Genomic DNA, 11206 nt, shown 5'->3' on the forward strand with positions numbered 1-11206 from the left:
GCCCTGTTTAACAAAAGTTTCTTTACCCCCAACAATACACTTTTGGGCAAAAAAGGGAAATTTTTTTAAATTTCCCCCATTCTTTGATTAAATTTTTAATTTTTTAATTTTTGGCAGCAAAAAATTTAATGCAATATTTGGGTTTGGGGAAATTTGGTGTAAATTTTTTGGGGATTTGGCCCCTTTTTCAGTTTCGGGGATTTTTGAAAAATTCCTGAAAGTTAAAAAACTTTGGGGAAATTGATTTTTTTTTATTTTAAGCAAAAAAAACCCATAGCCAAAAAATAGTTAAACCCAAAAACTAAGTGGGAAACTTTTTAAAACGCTAAATATAATAAATAAAAGGCTTAATAAAAATTTTTTTATAAAAAATTAAAAATTTCCCACCTCTTTAAAAGTAAATTTTTTTGTTTAATTTGTTTTTCTTTTTAATATTTTTAAACAAAATAATGGACTAGTTATATGAAAAAAAAGTCTATTAAACTATAAATTTAAAATTTTCCCAAAAAGGAATCAAAAAAGTTTACAACTTTTGCAGTTTTTCGTTTGGGGTTTTTTACAAAAAAAAAATTTAAATGTAAACATAAAATTTAAAAAAATATCAAAACCGGAAAAGGGAAAATTTCCTGATGGTACTAGGCGCGTATTAATTCTAAAATCAGACGGTACCACTAAAATACGCAACGGAAGATTTTTTGGCGCAACGGACGCAACGGCGCAACGGAGATATTTTTTTTTAGAAAAACCGCCACAACGCCTTTTTTAAAGTCAATTTGCTATATTTAAGCATCTAAATGGATGATTGTTTAGCACTATTAAGTAAGTATGTTTTAAAATGTTTCATAAATTGTTTATGTTTAATTGCACTGAAGGGTTTTATGTCTGGCGAAATGGAAATTTCATGGCGCAACGGAGATATTTTTTAGAAAAAACCGACACAACGCCTTTTTTAAAGTCAATATACTATATTTGAGCATCTAAAATGATTGTTTAGCACTATAAAGTAAGTATAAAAAAAATATCTCCGTTGCGCCCGTTGCGTCCGTTGCGCCAAAAAATCTCCGTTGCGTATTTTAGTGGTACCCAAAATCAGAGCCGGAAACCAGGAAGTATTTTGGTCACATGACAGCTGTCAAAAGCTAAAAGTGATGTTTGAACTGCAAAAAGTTAAGAGCTTCTCTGAAGAAATATGTTCTTACGTTTCTGAAAGACGAGACAAACATAATGTTCCAAGCACCACTTCTGACAATCGTTAGTATTCCTCCCGAAGTATAATTTCGCTAGTTCTCAAGACATTCGTCCCCGTAATTATCGTAACCTTTTTCTGGACTGAAGATTACTGAACAATTAATTCATATGCATATAAAATGTTTGTTATACATACATTTCAAAATGTTAAAGCCATTAACTTCAATTTTAATTTTATATCTTATATAATAAAAAAAATGTTTACTACAATGATTTTTTTATTCATTTGAAGCCAGCATTATATTTTTATGCATCCATGTAAGAGCATGAGAATTGTGGAACCAAGGTATATTGATGCAGGATCCTGCATCCTGTAAATCCCTAATTTCATGAGAGATTCGAAAAAGGCAATAGGATATGTTAGGGCAATATGGTTATAATTTTTGGAGTATTACACCGGCTTTGCAGTGTCCGGAAAAATTTTGTATTTATTTCTGACCAGGTATGCTTTTTTATTTTCCCAAAAAAGGGTTTTTTTAACAGAATTTTAGGGAGATGTTTTTTAAATCATACTTTACTGTAAAAAGTGTATGATTTAAAAAAAGCTAACCCATTTTACCATACTAATTTTGGCTTATTTTAAGTTTTGTATGCTTAATGTACATGTTTTTTTTTTTTTTTCTTTTTCCAGAAGTAGCTGGGAGTTTTAAATCAAGGGGAAAAGATGGGTGTGTTTTTGTCCACAGGGGGATAAATGTGTCAGATGCAAAGTGGGGAAAAATTTTGGGGAAAACTTTAAATTAATGCTTTTCATTTTTTAAAGGCCCAAAAATTTTTTGGTTTTTTTATATTTTAAACAATTTTTTTTTTGTAAAAAAAAATTGATGTTTTATATAAACCATTTTTCCTAATATGCCCTAAAACTTCCTGGAATGAATAGGAGAGTTTTTCAAAAAAAAGTTTTTAAATTTTTGGGGCTGAAAAGAAATATGTTTAGATAAATATAAAGGTCTTTTTTTATGCTGGACTGAGCTGCTTTGCAAATGTACTTGTAGACACTTGGATTAATCTTTCGTTTTAAATGTGTGATCTTTAAGTAGGCCTACAAACAGTCCCTTAACAGAGGTTTGACATATTAATTTGTTTGCTATTTTTAATGAATCAAAAATACAAAATGTGCAAAATATCTTTAATAATGACTAGATGATAAGATTGAATATTATTGTTCAAACAGTAACAATTTTAAGAATAAAAAAAAATGTGGAATGCCTATGAATTTGATTTTAGGCATAAGAGAAATTTGGTACATTCAGTTTTGAAGCTTTAATCTAATTTGCTTCAATATATATTATCAATATTGTTTATTTTCATGGGTGGGCCATGGTTCAACACACTTGGTTGTACAATCCAGCAACTGCGTAAACTCAGGTATTTATACTTTTAGACACAGATGGCGTGATATAGAAAACTGAAAATTTCTTATATCACTTGCATTTTTAAACACATTTCATAGTGTCAATAGTGCACTGATATTAAAGGGGACTCCACTGTCAGTTTAAAAAGCCTAAAAAACATAAACATTTGAATTTCTTAAACATAAATGAAGCGCCGACACTCTTTAAACAGAAAATATATGCAAAGATAGTTAAGAAATATACTTTGAAATAAATTGGAAATAAATATTTTTATGCTTTTTTCTTAACGCCCATTTGATGAAAAGAGTTTTTAAAAACGCTTTTTTGTTTGGGTAATTTTTTTTCCCAAATGGTTGAATAATTTATTCTGAAAAAAAACCCAAAAAAAGTGCGCGATTTGATTTTGAAAATTGTTGCAAACAAAGATTATGCGTCTAAAACCTTTCATTTTCAAATGGTACATTTATATGGGAAAAATATTTCAGAAATTTTAAACTCCCCATTCATGTCAAAAAAAAACCCCAGGGAAAAAAATCCCCTTTAAAAAGTGATACTGTAGTTCTTGGAAAAATTTTTTTAGTGATAATAGTAAAATGAAATTTTTTTTAGTGTATATTGGGGAAATTTAAATTTTATAGTGATCATTTAACTGAAAATTTAAAAAGTGATTTTATAGTGATATATTTTAAAAAAGAAAATTTTTAGGGGAAATTTTGGGGTTATAAAAAAAGTTTATTTTGAGGGGGGGGGGGAAACCCTTTAAAAAAAAACATATTTTAAATGTTGGGTTAAAGTTTTAATTTTTAAATTTTACAAGCAACCCAGGAAAAAATTGGAAAAATTTTAAAATTTTTAAATGGTAGATTTTAAAAAAAATTCTATTTCTTTTTTTTTTTTACAAAAATTTTTTTGTTTATTAGGAATGCTTTACATAGCTTTTTTAGTTTGAAAAAAAAAAAATGAAGTCATTATAGTTTTGTTTTAAATTTTTGAAATTGAAATATGACAAATTTAAAAACAAAGGATATCGTAATTTTAAAATTTTCTGGGTTTTTAAAATTTTTTTAAAAACCCCCCTTGGTTTGTCTGTCGGTTTTGTTGGCCAATTGTTTCCCGTTGTTTTTTAAATAAAAAAAATTTTCTTTGATTTTAAATTTAAAATTTTGGGACATTTTTGTTTTTTGTTTAAATTTTTAAGGGGTTTTCATATATTAACCCGCGGGTTTTTGTTTGGTCCTGCTTTTTATAAAACCAAAAAGGAAAAAAAGGGCAAATTTATGGGGAATTTTAAAATTCTCTTGAAAAAAATTTTTAAAACCCTTTGGGGTTACAAAGGATTTTCATAAAATTTTTGGTTAAAAATTTTTAACCAAAACTTTTTTTTTGGGCTGTTTGTATGTGGGCCAAAATTTTTTTCCGTTGTAGAACTTTTTTTTCTCTTTTTCAAATTTTTTTTTCCAAAATTTTGTTTAAACTTAAAAAAAAAAAATATTAAAATTCCAAAATTAAACCCAAATTAAAAATTAACATGGAGGGTAAATAATATAATATATAAAAGTCTGTGACATTATAAAAAAAACATTTGATGGGATGTTTTTAACCCAACCCCGTATTTTGGGGCTTAAATTTTGAAAGAAAATTTTGTTTTTTTCTTGCTTTAAAAAAGTGGGAATTAAATTTAAAAATTCAATTTTTTTTTTTCTCGGTTTTTTATTACAGGGGTTACTACAATGCAAAAAAAGGTAATTTAAAAGGGGGCAAGTGCAGACAAAAGGGGCTGGAAAAGGGTTTTAAAATTTAGGCAATGATGAAAAAAAAAAGAAAATTTTATAAAAATTTAAAAATTTAAAAATTAAAAATTTTTAAAAGGGCCAAAGTTTAATGCTTTTTAAAAAAAGCTTTTTGGGCTTTTGTAAAAATTTTTAAAAATAACTTTTAAAAAAGATTTTTTTTAGGTTAAAGAAAGTGAAATTTTTTCCAATGAAAAAATTTCACTTTAAGGGGGCGCAAATAGTGGGGTGTTTAGGTATATTTTTTTTGTTATATTTTTTTTTCCCCCTTTGTAAAAATTTCCACCATGGGTTTAAAAAAAATGGTTGAAGACTTGAAAAAAAATTAAAATAGTTTCATGGGAAAGGGGAAAAATTTTTTTTCCAAAAAACCAAGTTTTTCCGTCCAAAATTTTTGACTTAAGGTGGGGTTTTTTGCTAAAAAAAAAATAAAATTTTAAACAAAAGGATTTTTAGGGATTCTCATTTGGTTTATGTTATAAAAACCAAATTTTTAAAAAATAAAACAGTATAAAAAAGGGAAAAAGGAAAAAAAGAAGGGAAACGGGCTGGGAACCCCAAAAAAAGAATTTTACGTTTTAAAAAACAAATACCTTTATTAAGGAAATGATTTTCGTTGTAAAAATGGGTTTAAAATGGTTTAAGCTAATTTTTTGTATAAACCCATAAAAAGTGAAAAAGTTAAAGGTTTTAAAAAAAAAGTTTTTGGTGAAAAACAAAAAAGTTTAAACTGTCAGGTAAAATACAAAAAAAAACATAAATATAAAAAAAGTTTAACCCCAAAAAAAAGTTTTTGTTACTTTTTTATTTTTTGGAATTGAGAAAATAGTGCGTACCTGGCAGAGTTTTAAAACCCCAGGGGTTTTCCCCTGTATTTTCCCCCAAAAATGGGGGGGGGGCCCCGGGCAAATTTTCCCAAAATTGCAAAATTTTTATATTGGGGGGATAAACCCCGGAGGGGAAAGAGGGGCATACATGCTGGTCAGCTTCCAAAAGAGGTGTAAAGGGTTTTTTTCCCCTTTTTTCTCTTTTAAACTTAAACAACCCCCTTTAAAAACTAAATTTCTATACATAATGTTTCTTGGGGTTTTCAAAAATTTTTTATTTTTTTTATGCTTTAGTTAAATTTGGGGGAAATTGAAACCCCCTAAATGTTCCCTTTTTAAAGACATGTTTTTTTTAAACATTTTTTAAAAAAAAAAACAAAAAAAAAATGCCAAAAAATTTTAATTTTTTTTTTATAAAAGGATTTTTCTTTTAAAAAAATTTCATTACAAAAAGTTCCCCCTTCATAACCCCTTTAAAATTTTAAAATTTTGCCCCAAACTGAAAAGATAAATGAATTATGAAAAAGTATGAATAGATTGTACATGTATTTTGAGTTATTGGATGTACTTATTGAAAACTGTTGCTTGAGATATTTTTTGAGAGAGGATTCCTGAGTTTAATAATATTTTATTGTGTACAAAAACATGTAATTGTGTATAGTGCCAAACACAAATGAACCAAGATTTTACATAAGGAGGCAGCTCACAGTAGGCCAAAATGACAGTCTTGAATGCATTTTGGTCACCTCAAAACTTAGAAAACACACTTGGTTATATGTGATAAAACCAAAAATAACTGCCTCAAATTTAACAACCTGTCTCAGAAATTTTTCTTGAATGACAAGCCTGAAATTAAGAAAAAATTATATTTTATAATGGAAGATTATACATGTAATGTATGTGGCCAAAAAATAATAACATATTTAAGCCATGCCTTAAGATGATTTTTAAATGCATCTTACAGAAATCAATAGTTTACTTTTCAAAAGCATATTTATTCCAGTACACTGTTTTAGATAAATATTTTTTAAACACCACTCAATGCCAACTGAAGCAAGACATTTAAAGTCTGCATCAAAACATTTTTGTCTTTCAGCTATTGGTCTGTACAAGATTCCTTTGGCGAGAGTGGCTACAGGAATGGTAAGTTAGTTAACATGCTCTCTGCATTACAAATATATGTTGCATAACATTGAAATTGAGATATGGTAGCTATGACTGTCTTTATACAGTTCAACCTGTGCAGAGTGACCCTGTGTAGAGCACTTCTTTAATTATAACAACATAATCTGATTTTCCAGAAGTAGGATTTCACTATAAATTTAACCTCTGTAGAGCTATACCCTCACCAGCAGCCAATAACATTGTCTTATAAAGGTAGTTGCTATGTACAGGCTTTACTGTATTTGTTAAATGATCCATACTGCATAATAAATTGGCGACTTATTTAATCTTCCCAGTAAACAAGTTCTTATATGAGATTAATGATAGGAAATTTATTTGAATTAACTATATATAAAATTAAGGAGTTTTCTTGGTTGAAAAAAAAACAACCTTATTTTATGAAAGAAAATGATAAAGTTTTTTTCTATTTCAAAGAAAAAAGGAAATAGAAAGTTCCTTTTGAAAGAAAAATGATGTTTTGAAAGGTTTTTTGTCTTTAACAAAAATTATATATAAAAGTTTTATTGGTTGACAAGATCAATTTTTAGCTCACCTGTCACAAAGTGACGGGGTGAGCTTTTGTGATCGCTTTTCGTCCGGCGTCCGTCCGGCGTCAGTCCGTCGTCCGTCCGTAAACTTTTACTTTAAATGACATCTCCTCATAAACCACTAAGCCAATTTCATCCAAACTTCACAGGAATGTTCCTTTGGTGGTCACGTTTAAAAATTGTTCAAAGAATTTAATTCCATGCAGAACTCTGGTTGCCATGGCAACCAAAAGAAAAAACTTTAAATATCTTCTTTTAAAAAACCATAAGAGCTAGAGCTTAGATATTTGGCATGAAATATCTTCTAGTGAGTGTCTACCAAGTTTGTTCAAATAAAAGCCCTGGGGTCAAAATTGGCCCCGCCCCGGGGGGTCATTGATTTTCCCTATATGCATATAGTAAAAACTTAAAAAATCTTATTTTAAAGAACCCATAGAGCTAGAGCTAAGATATTAAGCATGAAACATCTTCTAATAGATGTCTACCAAGTTTGTTCAAATAAAAGCCCTGGGGTCAAAATTGGCCCTGCCCCAGGGGGGTCATTGATTTTCCCTATATGCATATAGTAAAAACTTAAAAAATCTTATTTTGAAGAACCAAAAGAGTTAAAGCTAAGAAATTTAGCATGAAACATGTTCTAATAAGTGTCTACCAAGTTCTTCAAATAAAAGCCCTGGGGTCTAAACTGGCCCCGCCCCGGGGGGTCATTGATTTTCCCTATATGCATATAGAAAAAAACTTAAAAAACTTCTTTTAAAGAACCCAAAGAGCTAGAGCTAAGATATTTAGCATGAAACATGTTCTAATGGGTGTCTACCAAGTTTGTTCAAGTAAAAGCCCTGGGGTCAAAATTGGCCCCGCCCCGGGGGGTCATTGATTTTCCCAATATGCATATAGTAAAAACTTAAAAAATCTTCTTTTAAAGAACTCAAAGAGCTATGGCTAAGATATTGAGCATCAAACATGTTCTAATAGGTGTCTACCAAGTTTGTTCAAATAAAAGCCCTGGGGTCAAAATTGGCCCCACCCCAGGGGGTCATTGATTTTCCCTATATGCATATAGTAAAAACTTGAAAAAATCTTCTTTTAAAGAACCAAAAGAGTTAAAGCTAAGATATTTAGCATGAAACATGTTCTAATAAGTGTCTACCAAGTTTGTTCAAATAAAAGCCCTAGGGTCAAAATTGGCCCCGCCCGGGGGATCATTGATTTTCCCTATATGCATATAGTAAAAACTTAAAAAATCTTCTTTTAAAGAACTCAAAGAGCTATGGCTAAGATATTTAGCATGAAACATGTTCTAATAGGTGTCTACCAAGTTTGTTCAAATAAAAGCCCTGGGGTGAAAATTTGGACCGCCCTGGGGGTCATTGATTTTCCTTATATGTGTATAGCAAAAACTTAAAAAATCTTCTTTGAAAAAACCCAAATAGCTAGAGTTAAGATATTAAGCATGAAACATCTTTTAGTGAGTGTATACAAAGTTTGTTCAAATAAAAAACCTGGGGGTCAAAATTGGCCCCGCCCGGGGGATCATTGATTTTCCCTATATGCATATAGTAAAAACTTAAAAAATCTTCTTTTAAAGAACTCAAAGAGCTATGGCTAAGATATTTAGCATGAAACATGTTCTAATAGGTGTCTACCAAGTTTGTTCAAATAAAAGCCCTGGGGTGAAAATTTGGACCGCCCTGGGGGTCATTGATTTTCCTTATATGTGTATAGCAAAAACTTAAAAAATCTTCTTTGTAAAAACCCAAATAGCTAGAGTTAAGATATTAAGCATGAAACATCTTTTAGTGAGTGTATACAAAGTTTGTTCAAATAAAAAACCTGGGGGTCAAAATTGGCCCGGCCCGGGGGTCATTGATTTTCTTTATATGTGTGAAGCATAAACTTAAAAATCTTCTTTGAAAAAACCCAAATAGCTAGAGTTTAGATATTAAGCATGAAACATCTTCAAGTAAGTGTCTACAACGTTTGTTCAAATAAAAGCCCTGGGGTCAAAACTGGCCCGGCCCCAGGGGTGTCATTGTTTTTAACTATACATGTATATGTATAGTAAAAACTTTAAAAAAATCTTCTTTCAATAAAGCCAATTGAGCTAGAGCTTAGTTAGCATGAAACATCTTCTTATGGGTGTCTACCGAGTTTGTGCAAATAAAAGCCCTTAGGTTAAATTGGCCCTGCAACGTTGGGGGGTGGGGGGCCTATATACAGGTGAGCGACCTCAGGGCCATCATGGCCCTCTTGTTTATTATATGATTGAAAAGTTATGACAGTATATTCAAGCTAGAATAGTCTGATCATGTTCTTTACAACCGACTGCTGAAACAGCTTGAATCTTTGCAATTTTTATAGAAATTCCATAAGCTATACCGGACAATTTCATTATTTAAAGTCAATGAGGAATGAGTTAAAATGCATTTTTATAATCTTGCTAAGTCATTTTATTCAGGTAATGCGAGGACAGCCAAAGACCGAGCAGGTGGCTAAGAAATTCACATGGTGCCAATGGGACTGCCAGAATCAACAGTTATTCTATATGTTACACCGTCGAGATGGCAACAATATCAAACAGCATTTACTGTCATGTGTACAGTTCTACAATAATGCCACACATGATCATGTGGTGAGAATTCATATAAATCTTACTAATCTTACTAATCTGTAATGAACTGCCGATTTTGTGACTCCGAAAAAATGGTATTGCACGGCCATGCATTATATTTTGATGTGACGTCATAATAGTTATACAAACATAGTGTAAAGACGTGCTAAATGTTAGCGTTATACTATAAGCGCACAAATGAAAAATGATCTTTTTTCACTTAAGACGGTCTTTGTTTTGGGTATGTGATAAAAAGAATATTATATTCGTGTAAGTTCGTTACTGAATTTATTAAACTTGTTGAATAAAATAATATTATGCTTGCCAGAGGCTCGCATAATATAATTTTATTCAACTCGTGTTATAAATTCAGTTTTGAACTTACACTCATTCAATATCCTTTATTTACTTAATAACAAATTGTCTAATACCACATTGTGTAGCTCATTATGTTATTTTGAAGCTTTTCATATAAAGACATAAGTTGTCCATCGGTACATTATTTCAGGTACATGTATATTCAGCATTTTGATAGGTCTGCAAACCCTGTTTAAGCTATAATGTTGGTTAGAGGATAAAATTAAAACCAACAGTGCTTAAGGCCTTAATCTTATTCACAAACCATTATCTATCTGCCACTTGGGCCCTTAAGACATCAACTGGTTAAATTAATAAATTATCACAAATTTGAAAATGAAATATGAAACAAATTTCAACAACTTGAATAGGAACGCTATTTAAAAAAAACTGTATATTTTTAATGCATATCTATTGGGAATGAAGAGATACTGTGATATTGTTGAATTATTAGTGAGGTAAATTAGTTTTAATCAGTATTAAAAATGTACTAGTAATTTTCTTCTTCATTTATTTTAGCTGGATGTTCCACTTAATTTCCCTGTTGCTTCCAAATCCTCAGGCAGGTAAGATGTGTAAATATCTTTTTTCTTGGGCATCTTAGCTCTTAATCTGAAGAACTCGAAACTAATTGGCTTTGGCCACCAGTATACAGCCCCGCAAGCCTACACATCCAAGTATGCTCAGGCTTTATACTGTCTGTAGACTAATGTCAAATTTTCATCTTGATATAATTAATAATGGACAGTTCTACAAATAGAAGCTGGACCAGTACATTATAAAAATTAGGCAGGTTAAGGGTTGGTATAGGAGAAAAAAAACTGTATCTCTTGCTTGTTTTGTAAATAAAAAATGATCACACACAATTCTGTTCTTTCTATAAATGTTTCATTACTGAAATAAGGAAACACTATATTTCTTAGATTAACTTTTACCTTTGTAGACCATTACAGTAATTATGGCATGGTTATTACCTATTGAACAAGAAAAAGACACAAATTGATGATTTAGTTGTAATAAAACTGTCTGTTTTGTTTCAGATGTTACTATGCCGATATTCCTCTACACAATGGAATACCTGACACAAGTATGAATATTTGTGTGTTAACACAGAACACTGGTACATTCTGTATATGTTATCAGCAACAGGTGCTGGCATCAGACAGGAGAGCCAAGTCGTCCCCTCTACCACGAACATCACCTCTACAAAGAAACTCTCCGTTACAACATTCCTCACATTATCAGGTATATTCATTATGTTGTTATGTTACTAAATTGAATATTTTAAATGCTGCGGTTACTGATG

The 11206-nt window shown here is 30.4% G+C and overlaps 1 protein-coding gene across 1 annotated transcript; it reads left to right on the forward strand.

The window, feature by feature from the left end:
• Positions 1 to 6261: 6261 nt before the first annotated feature.
• Positions 6262 to 11196, forward strand: LOC132723971 (protein pigeon-like; the record flags this gene model as incomplete). The annotated part of the gene is made up of 4 exons (XM_060708775.1): positions 6262 to 6363; positions 9391 to 9564; positions 10420 to 10466; positions 10941 to 11196. Coding segments are annotated over exons 1-4 (579 nt in total), but the record flags the coding sequence as incomplete, so codon positions are not given.
• Between the last annotated feature and the right edge of the window lie 10 nt (positions 11197 to 11206).

The sequence above is a fragment of the Ruditapes philippinarum genome, unplaced genomic scaffold, assembly GCF_026571515.1.
Source record: "Ruditapes philippinarum isolate M1 unplaced genomic scaffold, ASM2657151v2 ctg8217_1_1_1_1, whole genome shotgun sequence".
In the NCBI taxonomy this organism is placed as follows: Eukaryota; Metazoa; Mollusca; class Bivalvia; order Venerida; family Veneridae; genus Ruditapes; species Ruditapes philippinarum.